The sequence below is a fragment of the Capra hircus genome, chromosome 19, assembly GCF_001704415.2.
Source record: "Capra hircus breed San Clemente chromosome 19, ASM170441v1, whole genome shotgun sequence".
Classification (NCBI taxonomy): Eukaryota; Metazoa; Chordata; class Mammalia; order Artiodactyla; family Bovidae; genus Capra; species Capra hircus.
This window is the reverse complement of record NC_030826.1, coordinates 34,102,974-34,115,513: the sequence shown is the minus strand read 5'-3', so window position 1 is coordinate 34,115,513 and position 12,540 is coordinate 34,102,974. Positions and strand designations below refer to the sequence as shown.

At 55.6% G+C, this 12,540-nt stretch overlaps 1 protein-coding gene across 1 annotated transcript in view; it reads left to right on the top strand.

Annotated features, from left to right (window-relative positions):
• Window positions 1-9,316, top strand: part of MYO15A (myosin XVA) — a 46,466-nt gene extending 37,150 nt beyond the window's left edge. The window contains exons 59-65 of the mRNA XM_018064781.1: window positions 287-383; window positions 1,971-2,131; window positions 3,102-3,235; window positions 4,944-5,077; window positions 5,361-5,494; window positions 6,634-6,774; window positions 8,746-9,316. Coding sequence (XP_017920270.1) covers window positions 287-383; window positions 1,971-2,131; window positions 3,102-3,235; window positions 4,944-5,077; window positions 5,361-5,494; window positions 6,634-6,774; window positions 8,746-8,847 — 903 coding nt within the window. The 3' untranslated portion in view covers window positions 8,848-9,316. The remainder of the gene's footprint in view (window positions 1-286; window positions 384-1,970; window positions 2,132-3,101; window positions 3,236-4,943; window positions 5,078-5,360; window positions 5,495-6,633; window positions 6,775-8,745) is intronic.

The following is a 12,540-nucleotide window of genomic DNA, read 5'->3' as shown; positions in this document are numbered from 1 at the left end:
TGGGACCCCAAGGGTGCTGAGCCACCCCCTACCTCCCCCATGAGTCAGCACTTAGCTCTCTGTTGCAGCCCAATCCCGAGCCTAGGGGAGGTGGGTGGCCTTCAGCTCAGAGTCAGGCTGCAAATGAGAGATGGGCAGACTTGGGACCCACAACTCCGGAAGCTGCGTCCTTCCCTGTGTGGGGCTGACCCAGGGCCCTGGGAGCCTAGCCTCTGCAGGGGGACCAGGGAGGGCTCAGGGCAGAGGTCACCTGCCTGGCCCAGCCTCTCACTTCCCCCATCCACAGGTGGCCCTGGACGTAGTGGAAGAGCTTTGTGCTGAGATGGCTCTGACCCGCCCCGAGGCCTTTGATGAGTACGTCATCTTTGTTGTAACCAACAGAGGTGAGCAGCCAGAGGATGAGGCAAACTGGGCCCATGGCCCCCATCCCGACTGTGAGGCCCCGATTAGATGCCGCTTACTCCAAAAAGCACCCCGCCCGGGTGCAGGAGCCTCTGCACCAAGAACCCCCAGCCCCCCATCTGACCCCCACCACCCCACTTCGATCTGTGTGAGCTCATCTGGTCTGTCAGGCCGCGAGATGGTGGAAGACAGGGCTCCCCTACGCCGCCATCTGCCCCCAAGAGTGCTCAGTAGGCCCTGCCCTCTGGGAGGGCAGGACTTAACAGAATGTGGCTCCTGTAACCCACACATGCAAGTACTCTTTCCTGCCTCCTCTGTCCTCATAGCGGCTGAGAGGAGCCCAACCCTCGGCCTCACCTGGCCCTTCTCCATGAGGCCAAACCCTTTCCCCCTGCAGCCCACCTGCTCTAGAACATGGCTGAGCTTCTGCCACCGGCTGGTCAGTCTCACCCAACTCCAGCTGGCTCTGGGGCTACTCAGCTCTGAAACACAGGTCCTCAGCCCTGCCTGAGTCCAGCATGACACGGGGGTGGAGACGGCAGTAACAAAATAACCTTAGTAAGGGAGCTCACGGAGCAGAGGCGACAGCTGACAGCACTTAATCCCATCAACTATCCCATCAGGACCCCATGAAATGAGATGTGTTGTCCTTCCCATTTACAGGTGGGAGAACCAAGACCCAGGGAGCCTGTATTAGTCTCTTGTTGCTGCCATAACAAATCACTTGGTGACTTCAAACAGCACACGTGTATGATCTTATGGTTCTGAAAGTTGGAACGTCCCCAGGGCTGAGTCCTTCTGAGGCTCTAGGAGTCTGTTTCTCGCCTTTTCCAGCTTCCACAGGCACCCAAGTCCCTTGGCTCATGGCCCTTTCCTCCATCTTCAAAGCCCGCAGCGTAGCCTCTTCCAGTCTCTTTTTGTGACCCTCCTGCCTCCTTCTCATAGGCCCCTCGAGACTGTGGTGGGTCCACTTGGGTCCCTGTGATTATCTCCCCTCTCAAGACCCTTAATCACACTCCACGTCTCCTCTCCATGAAGGTGTGCGTTCATGGCAGGTGGGGATTAGGACGGGAGCATTTTGAGGTCAGGCTGTTTCTCAGCCTGCCACGGAGCCCAAGGGACTTGCCCAGGGTCAGAGCCAGGACTTTATCATCATGCCACATCCCTGTTTTCAGTAAAAATTTTCAAAGGTGTGGGACAGGGAGCAGAAATGTCACTTCAGGAAATAAAAACTTATGGCCGAGACCCACTCAGTGCCAGACTCGCATCCTCCCCTCACCCCCGGAGAGCCCAGCAGGGGTCTCCCCATAGGAGTCCTACAGAAGAGGTCCTAAGGCCTCTTGTGCTTCTCTGGGTACAGCCTCCTCTAGAGAGGGAAGAGAGGCTGGGTGTTCTCTGAGCAGCACCTGGGTGGGACAACTCCCTAGGCCCAGGCGAGCTGAGCTTTGAGCGTTATTCCCACCTGGGGGCACAATTTCCACAAATCAGGGCCCCCTGTCCTGTTCACCAAGGAAGCCGTGCCCCAGAGCAGGGAGGGGGCTCGCCATGTTTGCCCGCGCTCCCCGCAGGCCAGCACGTGTGTCCGCTCAGCCGGCGCGCCTACATCCTGGATGTGGCCTCGGAGATGGCGCAGGTGGACGGTGGCTACGCACTGTGGTTCCGACGTGTGCTCTGGGACCAGCCGCTCAAGTTCGACAACGAGCTCTACGTGACCATGCACTACAACCAGGTCCGGGCTTGTGGCCGGCTCTGGAGTCTCCGGGCTCCCCCGGGCTTGGCATCCGAGGCCTTCGTGATTCCAGCCCCGAGGCCTCTGGTCCCCATGTGGGCATGTCATTGTCACCCTCACTTCCTAATTCACAGGCCTCTGTCACCCGGGCCAGCCTGCTTTTCCTGTGTCGCTGCTGGTCCGGGCCCCTCCAGCCAGGCTGCCCAGGTGACACGTTTTCAGGCCGTTCTGACCTCCTTCCTCCTGCTCCCCTCCAGCGCTGAGCACCTCGCCTGTCCCGTGTTCAGTAGCATTGTCTTTTGTTTTTTAATTTTTATTTATTTGACTATGTTCGGTCTTGGTTTCAGCCTGCAGGCTTAGTTCTCACGAGGCATGTGGGATCTTAACTCTCCGATCAGGGATTGAACCCGTGTCCCCTGACTTGGAAGGCAGATTCTTAAACACTAGACCAGCAGGGAAGTCCCCCGCTCTGAGACTTTGCCAGGCCTTTTCACAGTGGGGCGCTGTCACTCCCCTTTTGGACTAGGTCATCTCAGTCAGGGCAGTGGTCCTGACAAAGTCAGGGTCTCCCTCGTGTGCGGACCCTCGCAGACATGCTGGGTAGAGACAGCATGCTTCTCAGAAGCTGGCGCCCGAAGCTGCGGCCATTCTGTGTCCAAGGCCCGTCACTGGGCTCTTGTGCCTGTGGGCCAGCCAGCAGCACCCCTGGGACTTGTGGAAACATGACCCCTGTGTCCTGTACTCTGTAGAGCAGGGGCCAGCGCTTCCCCAGTTCCTGTGGCTTCCAAGCCACGGCCCTCCCCGCTCACCATCCAGGTGCTTCTGTCACTGCTCCCCGAAGCCCAGGAAAGTGACCACCCCCCTCCCCAGAAGCATGACCCTGGCACAGCCCAGCATCTGTATCTGGACCTCCCCGGTAGTGTGCCTGGCCTTCTGCAGCCCCTCACCTACATTCTTCCCACCCCTGTAGGTGCTGCCCGACTACCTGAAGGGCCTTTTCAGCAGCGTGCCGGCTGGCCGGCCCAGCGAGCAGCAGCTTCAGCAGGTGTCCAAGCTGGCTGCGCTGCAGCACCGGGCCAAGGACCACTTCTACCTGCCCAGCGCGTGAGCGCCCTCCCACTCCTGCCCCACCCCTGAGCTTCCCACCCCCCCTCAGCCCAGCCTGTCCAGCTAGGACCCTGCCTCCCAGCAGGACAGGTCACTTCCAACTAGTATTAATAGCTCAGAGCAAACAAGTGATAAAATGCGTTCAGGACACATACACTGTGGCCCAGGAAGTACACTCGGCCCTGCAGAGAGCGTTGGCCACAGGAATGTCCACTGTGATGGCGTCGACAATCTCCAACAGCAGAGGATGCCTTAAATTGTGGGGTGTCAGGTGGCCTTTAAACTGATGTTCTCAAAGCGATGGGACCTCGGTCGTCCCCACACTCTCCATCTTTTTCCTCTTGAAACTTGGGCTCCAAAGAGCTGCTGTGTCTGTGGGTCGTATCTATTGATATATTTACACTATTCAAAATGAAAACAGAAACAACTTAAAATACTGATTTATTAATGAAAAACAAGGATACTACATATTAATGTTAAGATAAATGTGGACATATGATAATTATAATACAAATAGTGTAAGGTAACATTACGTGTTAATATAAATAAGTCATGAAAACACAAGTGTATTTTGCCAGGAGTTCCAGTGAGAGCTGCTGCACTGGTTTACCCTTTGCAAATCTGTACCATCTGGCTTAATAGCTGACAGCTGGATACCCGTCCCTGCTTTTCGGTCAGTCTGTTGTGACTGCACAGGTCATGTGGCCTCTGCACCTGCACTTGTGAGAGAACGAGGGGGAGGCAGATAACCGCTCAGACTGTTACGGAAGTGACTTTGCCAGGCCCTCGACCACACTTTGAGAGCCCCTGCTGTGAATAACTGTAAGAAAGGCAGTGTGTGGACGGTATGTCCCGCTGTAAGGGTGCAACACTCACACCCTTCTGATGCTATGATGGAAGGAAAGTGGAGGAAGCACATACAGGTGTCACCAGGCCTGGATGGAGACAGTTGTGGCGCCCTTACTCTGTGTGGCATCTGCACGCATCGCTCTGGCAGATGCCCCAAACTGCACTCTAATGTCCCCTCTTGCAGATGAGGAAACTCAGCCCCAGAGAGGGGATGTGGCTTCCCCAGAGTGGGGCGACCAGGATTCAGACCTGGGGAGGGTCCGGAGGCCAGGCTCTTACCTAGCAGTGCAGAGAAGGAAAGATGTAGCCTGGAGAGTCTTTTAGGGGTTCCCCTGACATCCCTCCCTACCCCAGTGTTCAGCCCAGACTGGTACTTGTTGGCATTTTTCAGATGTCCTGAGGCCAGAGCTGCCTTAGGGCCGCCAGCATGTGGTCAGGGGAGGCCTAGACAGGTAGGAGTTGAGGGTCCTGGGGGTCATCTGGAGCCCACTGCTCTGTTCTGCTGACCACTGCTGGGGTTTGCTTTGCTGCCCTGATGTTTCCTCCACCCTGTGCTTCCTTCTTACCCCTCTGGCCTGGGCTACTCCCCAGGGGCCAGGGACTACAAAGGACGAACCCATGTGGGGTCACTGTATGACCCTGGGTGAGCTGGTGAACTCCTCAGAGCCTGCGTTCCCTTGTCAGCAAGCAAGGAGCCCAGTGGTGTTGGCCAGCGGTTACTGAGCACGTGCTGTGTGCCCAGCCCCACTTGTACCACCGCCTGTCCCCACCCTGTCGTCCGCGCTCCCCCAGCGTTCAGCCGTCAGGAGGTTTGGTGGAAGCCCTGATGGTCAGCTGGCTTTTCCCTGCCCGCCAGGCGGGAGGCCCAGGGGTACATCCCAGCCCAGCTGTACCGCACCGAGGCCAACTCGACGTGGCTCCACCTGCTTGGTCAGCACCGGCAGCAGATGCAGGCGCTCAGCCCCCACCAGGCTCGCGCCCAGTTTCTGGGTGAGAAGGAGTTGGGCTGGTGAGGGAGTCGTGGGGACCTGGCTGAGGAGGGTGGCGAGGAGGCCTTTTCCTTTGCACAGAAGCATCTTTGGTGTCAGGTTTCTAAAGGCCTTCCAAGGCCCCACCTAGGCTGGGGGGCCCAGCGGGGATGGAGGAAGGTGCAGGGTGAGCGGCAGCACTGGCAGGAGGGGCACCAGGCTGGGGGCTCCTGTGCTGGATGGGCTGTGGGGGAGGGGTGGGCTTATGCACTGATGAGCCCTTGTCGCCTGACCACCACCCCCAGGCCTCCTCAGCGCTTCACCCATGTTCGGCTCCTCCTTCTTCCTGGTCCAAAGCTGCAGCACCGCGGCTGTGCCAGCCCCCTGCATCCTCGCTGTCAACCAGAATGGCCTCAACTTTCTCAGCACTGAGACCCATGTGAGTGGCTCAGCCCGGCCCCGCCCCACCCCTGCCCCCAGGGACGTCCAGCTCCACTGCTCACACCTGCGTGACCTTGGGTGAGGCTCCGCCCCCATCTTCCTCACCTGGGAAGATGACGCAGGCTGTTGTCCAGGCAAACGGGAAGTACGCTGACCTGCAGAGCCTGTGTGGCTCTGCCAGAGCCTCAGCCAAGAAACCGTTTCTGTGAGTCTGGAGGCCGGATGGCCAAGATCAAGGTGCCGGCAGGGTCAGCTTCCTCTGAGGCCTCCCTCCTTGCTTGTAGATGGCCATCCTGGCTGAGTCCTCATATGGCCCTTTATCTGGGGTCCATGAATCCCAAGGTCCTCTTCTCATAAGGACCCGTGGGATGGGAGCCCACCCTAGCCTGACTCCCCTCTTCAAAGACCTGTCTCCAGGTTCTGAGGGGGTGGGTCAGGATTTGGGGACACAATGCAATCCAGAACAAAAGGAACCTGCTGCCCCCATTCTTAGTTCTTCCTCGGGAAGTGGACCTTGACATGAGGGCTCCAGGGCAAGTGGCTTGTGTGGAAACAATGGAGCGAGGAAGAGAGACCAGGAGGAGGTCACAGCCAGGGGGACACAGCCAGGGCAGGGCCTGTGAGCATCCAGGTTCCCACTGTGGGCACGGGGACTCAGTCCAGTGGGGAGCACCAGCCTCAGAGGACGCCCCGTTCTGCGGGTGGGAAAGCTGGGGTATCCGTCTGCTCTATCCATCTGTCACAAGGGGCCGCTGGCTCTCATCACTCTGGCTTCTCCTGAGGCGAGCCGGGGAAGCTCTGCGTTAGCTCCTGGGGCCAGAAAGAACGCTCCCAGCCAGAGGGGTGGGTGTGAAGAGGCAGGAAGGTCAGGGCACACTGGCATTACCTGGAGCTCCAGCACTTAGAGCGGTGCCTGGCACGCTGCACGCACGTGCATCATTGTTGAAGTAATGTTACAGGTGAGAAGCTGAGGTCCAGAGAGGTAAAGCTGGTTGCTCCGGGTCACACAGCCGGTCACTGGGGGACGAGTGCTCGAACCGGGGTGTCTTGCCCCCTGCGTATCTGTCCTTTAGGACAGGGGTACCAGTAGGTGAGACTGTCCCATCCCCAAGCCTGTCTGTTCCCCATCCCCCCCAGGAGCTGATGGTGAAGTTCCCCCTGAAGGAGATCCAGTCGACGCGGACCCAGCGGCCCACAGCCGGCTCTAGCTGCCCCTATGTGGAGGTCGCGCTCGGCGATGTCACTGCCCAGCACACCGTGCAGCTGCAGCTGGAGCAGGTGGGCCCCCAGGGGAGTTGCCCAGCCCCCCACTCCCAAATCCTGCGTACTAGGCTCTCCTCGGCCTGGCCAAGTTCTGGGGAGTGTCCAGTCCAGCGCAGGGGACAGAGCTAAGCCCACACTACACAGACCTGTGGGTCTCGGGGTGGTCTTGGAGAGGTATCTTGATGGTGGGATCCTGGAAATGAGGGTCCAGGTTGTTTGCAGAAGAATGAGGTATTCGATGGGAAACTGGGGAGGTCCTAAGGGTCCTTGAATATAAAACTATGAACCTGGGCCTCCTCCAGAGGGCACTTGGGAGCCATAGAAGGTTGCTAGAAGGGCAGGGACATGGGCAGTTCACCTGGGCAAAAGCTTGGAGGCTGGACTGTGGGGCCAGGGCTTGACAGATGGAGAGGGTTCTTCTCAAAAGCCAAGTCCTCTAGGTCAGCCAGGTCCACGTCTCGCAGCCCCCGGGGCAGGGCCAGACCAGAGTTCTCACCTGCCGGAGAGGGGGCTGAGGTCCAGAGAAGGGGATGAATGGGGCTGGGCCCACCTGTCTGTCCTTGCCAGCCCACTGCGCCCCTCAAGATGTGGGCCCAGAACTCCCCCACCCCAAGGCAGGGCCTATATTAGTTGGGCTGCTTTCCAGGGCACGAGACAGGGGCTCCCACCACCCTAGCCCTGCCCCTGAGGGTCAAGGCTGGAGCACGGCCCCTTGTCATGCTCCTTGGGGAGTCTGCGACTGGGGATCAGTCTGCTTTCCACTGCCCCCCAGTCCTGTTCCTGCTGAGGTCACACTGATCCTGGCCTCACCTGGACTCAGCCTGTTTCCTGGACTCCGCCAGAGACCCCACCTCTTCAGACCTGCCCGTCTGTTGCTTCCTGGGCCCCTTCTGGAGCCCCCTTCCCTGGACGACCTCTAACTGGTGCAAGGCTGGGCCCTCCCCCCTAGGGGAGGCTTTCACAGCTGCTCTGCGAGACAGCCTCCTATTTCTCTCCCTTGGTGTCACCCTTGGAGGCCAGTAGGCCTCTGCCCTCAACCTCCAATGCTCGCAGGCTTGGGCCCCAACCCAGCAGTCTTTCTTGTCCCTGCCCTCTCCTCTTTTTACCTCTGTGACCTCAGCTCCCCCACCCCGCCTTGCCCGCTCCCTGCCCCAGAACACCCTCCTATTGCACTCGCTGTCCCCTCTGCCTGGGACACACTCCCCCTGCATCACAGGGCTTCTTCCCTCCCTTTATTCCAGTTTCAGCACAAACATCACCTCCTTCTTAAAGCGTCCCCTGATCCTCCTGATAATTCACTCTCTCTGCCTCAGTAGGTCTCATATGGCTTGGAAGTCACTTCGTTATTAGTTCTGAGGTTGTCCTTCTCCCCATTAGAACGGGAGCCGCAAGAGGGCAGGGCGGTGTCCACACGGTGTTCATAGCACAGTGCCCAGTGTGTAGTGGATGCTTAGGAGGTAGCTGGATGGAGGAGGAGGAGGAAGAGGCAGCCTTTCTGGCTTCTCTACTTGGTTGCAGCACTCCCTTCCCCCCACCCATGGGAGCCCTGAGGCTGGGGCCCAGTTCATTCTAGGCCGTGGGTACCAGGTGGTAACTGTGGCAGCTCATTTATTGACAGGGCTAATAGGTTTTAAATGTGAAGGATTTACATGTCTTGAAGTCTCATGTCATCCTCGCCACGGCCCTGTGAGGCAGGCCCTGGGAAACCGAGACCCCAGGGACAAGGCCGCTGTGGGTGACGGAGGTGTGGTAACTGACCCAGGTTACATGCAGCAGAGCTGGTGAATGTGTGGGTCTCCACCTGGCTCACCGCTTCCCGCCTGCAGCGCAGAATTCCTTTCCAGCTGCCAGAGCTTCTCCTGGGGCCCTGAGGAGGTGGGGACGAGGGTGGGACCCCAGTCGAGGGAGAGTCTGGCCTCCACCTCTCTCCCAGCCATGTCTCTCCCCGGGAGAGCTGCGCAGTGTGGACTCATGTCTCTCCTGCAGGGCCTGGAGCTGTGTCGGGTGGTGGCCGTGCATGTGGAGAACCTCCTCAGTGCTCGCGAGAAGCGGCTCACGCTGCCCCCCAGCGAGATCACACTACTCTGACCCAGCCCCCAGGCCCCCGCTGGCAGGAGGCTGGCTGTATGGTCCCAGAGGAGCTACTGGGCCAGAACCTTTGGAGAGACCAAGAGGCAGTAGGGGGAGAAGCCCAAGTCCCCAGGAACCTGAGAAGACCAACTGAGAGTTGGGATGGAGTTACAGCATGCAAACCTGGGGTCAGATAGCAGGAGGAACTTCCAGGGACTGACCAATGGGCCCTCCTGCCACCTACCACTGTGGCCCTGCCCTGACCCCTGCTGCGGCATGGTAGCCCCACACCAGAAGCCTAGGCAAACTGAATCTGCTTTCACTTCTCCTGGGGTCTGATGTTCAAATCTGCTCCATCTCCCTGTCCTAGCCCCTCATTTGTCCCCCCCTATTCCAGATGCCCTCTGTACTGCTGCTGAGCTTGGATTCATGGCTCTTGGTCATTTCAGTGCAAATAAAAGGTTCATCTGGCAGCCTTTTCTCCATATAGTTGCTGTTCAGTTGCTCAGTTGTGATCAACTCTGTGACCCCATGGACTGCAGCATGCCAGGCTTCCCTGTCCATCACCAACTCCCGGAGCTTGCTCAAACTCATGTCCATCGAGTCAGTGATACCATCCAACCATCTTATCCTCTGTCATCCCCTTCACCTCCCGCCTTCAGTCTTTCTCAGCATCAGGGTCTTTTCCAGTGAGTTAGTTTTTTGCATCAGGTGGCCAAAAGATTAGAGTTTCAGCTTCAGCATCACTCCTTCCAATGAATATTCAGGACTGATTTCCTTTACAATTGATTGGTTGGATCTCCCTGCAGTCCAAGGGACTCTCAAGAGTCTTCTCCAATACCACAGTTCAAAAGCATCAATTCTTCGGTGCTCAGCTTTCTTCCTAGTCCAACTCTCACATCTACACATGACTACTGGAAAAACCATACCTTTGACTAGACTGATCTTTGTTGGCGAAGTAATGTCTGCTTTTTAATATGCTGTCTAGGTAGGGCTTCCCTTGTGGCTCAGCTGGTAAAGAATCCGCCTGCAATGCGGGAGACCTGGGTTCAATCTCTGGATTGGGAAGATCCCCTGGAGAAGGGAAAGGTTACCCACTCCAGTATTCTGTCCTGGAGAATCCCATGGACTATACAGTTCATGTGGTCACAAAGAGTCAGACACGACTGAGTGACTTTCACTTCACTTCACTTTCTAGGTTGGTCATAGCTTTTCTTCCAAGGAGCAAGCATCTTTTAATTTCATGGCTGCAGTCACCATTTGCAGTGATGTTGGAGCCCCCCAAAATAAAGTCTGTCACTGTTTCCATTATTTCCCCATTTATTTGCCGTGAAGTGATGGGACTGGATACCATGATCTTAGTTTTCTGAATGTTGAGTTTTAAGCCAGCTTTTTCACTCTCCTCTTTCACTTTTATCAAGAGGCTCTTTAGTTCTTCACTTTCTGCCATAACGTTGGTGTCAACTGCGTATCTGATGTTATTGATATTTCTCCTGGCAATCTTGATTCCAGCTTGTGTTTCATCCAGCCCGGCATTTCACATGATGTACTCTGCATATAAGTTAAATAAGCAGAGTGACAATATACAGCCTTGACCTACTCCCTTCCCAATTTGGAACCAGTCTATTTTACCATGTCTGGTTCTAACTGTTGCTTCTTGACCTGCATACAGATTTCTCAGGAAGCAGGTAAGATGGTCTGGTATTCCCATCTCTTGAAGAATTTTCCAGTTTGTTGTGATCCACACAGTCAGAGTCTTTGGCGTAGTCAATAAAGCAGAAGTAGTTGTTTTTCTGGAACTCTCTGGCTTTCTCGATGATCCAACAGATGTTGGCAATTTGACCTCTAGTTCCTTTGCCTTTTCTAAATCCAGCTTGAACGTCTGGAAGTTCTCTGTTCAAGTACTGTTGAAGCATAGCTTGGAGAATTTTGACATTACTTTGACATTACTTTGAGATGAGTGTTTCCCCATCTATTTGCCATGAAGTGATGGGACTGATGCCATGATCTTAGTTTTCTGACTGTTGAGTTTTAAGCCAGCTTTTTCACTCTCCTCTTTCACTTTCATCAAGAGGCCCTTTGGTTCCTCTTTGCTTTCTGCCATAAGGGTGGTGTCATCTGCATATCTGAGGTTATTGATATTTTTCTCGGCAATCTTGATTCCAGCTTGTGCTTCATCCAGCCCAGCATTTTGCACGATGTATTCTGCATGTAAGTTAAATAAACAGGGTGACAATATACAACCTTGACATACTCCTTTCCCAATGTGGAACCAGTTCGTTGTTCCATGTCCAGTTCTGACTGTTGGTTCTTGACTTACATACAGATTTCTCAGGAGGCAGGTAAGGTGTTCTGGTATTGCCATCTCTTGAAGAATTTTCTACGGTTTGTTGTGATCCACACAGTCAAAGGCTTTAGTGTAGTCAATGAAGCAAATGTTTTTCTGGAATTCTCTGTATTCTTTTCTGGAATACAGTTGTTGAGTGACTCGAAAATGAGCCTGAGGGAGGCGGCAGGAGTTGGAAGCCCCATTATGCTTCTGAACAGAGCTGTCAGCAGAGACATCCATCCTTACCTCTCCCTGCAGGCCCCTGTCTCCCAACCTTCCCCCACTTTGGGTAGTCCCAACCCCAGGTCCTTGTCACGGGATGGGCCACACAACACTTGAGAGTGGTAGAGAGAGAGGAATGTCCCACATGTCAGTGGCTGCGGAGGCAGAAGTCTGGGAAAAGGCTTCCCAGAGAATGGGATGTTGTGGTTGGGTTTTGAAGGATAAGTAGGAGTTTGCTAGGAATAGATGGAGGAGAGGAAAATGAACATTCTAAACAGAGAAAACAGTGTTTATTCCCTACTGTATCCTTCAAAGCCTAAGACAAAGCCTAACACAGAGTAGGTGCTTACAAAATATTTGTCATGTGAATGAAAGAATAATTGAATGAATGTTGATGGAGAGTGCTAGTGCTTTGAGGAACTTGTTGGGGAGTGGAGCACTAGGCTTGGGAGAGGAAGACTGGAGGGGTGTGTGGGGTCATAATCGGCTGGAGCCATAGTGTCAGAGGAAGGATTTATATATTCATTCAGTACCTATTAAGCACCCACTGTGTACCAGGCAAATGCCAGGCACTGGGAGTTGCTCAGAGTCGCTCAGTTAGTGGCTCTGCCCAGGTGAGAGGCCTCTTGGGTTGTAGCATAAAAGCAGGCCATGTGAGTGAGGCCCCAGCTGAAGTGCATGGGACAGGGAGGAGCCTCCGGGCCCAACCCTGGGCACTGCAGATTCATGTGCTGGGTGGTGACAGGTCTGAGTTTTGAGAGGTTTGTTGCATAGAATCAGACAACCAGAACACTGGAGCTTTGGAATTTCAGGATCTGGGCCTTAAGGGTGAGGCTCCTGTTTTTACAGCTCTTCTGGTGCTTCTGTGGCAGCAGCAGCAGGTCGACCCCTTGTCAGAGCTAACGACCCGAAGAGGTACAGTGGGAAAACTCAGGGGTGGCAGGAGAGTCAGATCACTCTGTATTCCCCAGACCCAGGAAGACAGGAACTCCAGGTGGTCGTGGGGACAGCACGAACCGAAGGAACCCAGCCCCAGGTGCCTGGCCTGGTGTTGGGTGATAACAGGAGACATGGAAGCCTGACACACTCTTGTCCTGTCTTCCTGGGGTAACTGAGACCCCAGAGATGAAAGGGGCAACTAACTGGTCTGGCCTAGAAGC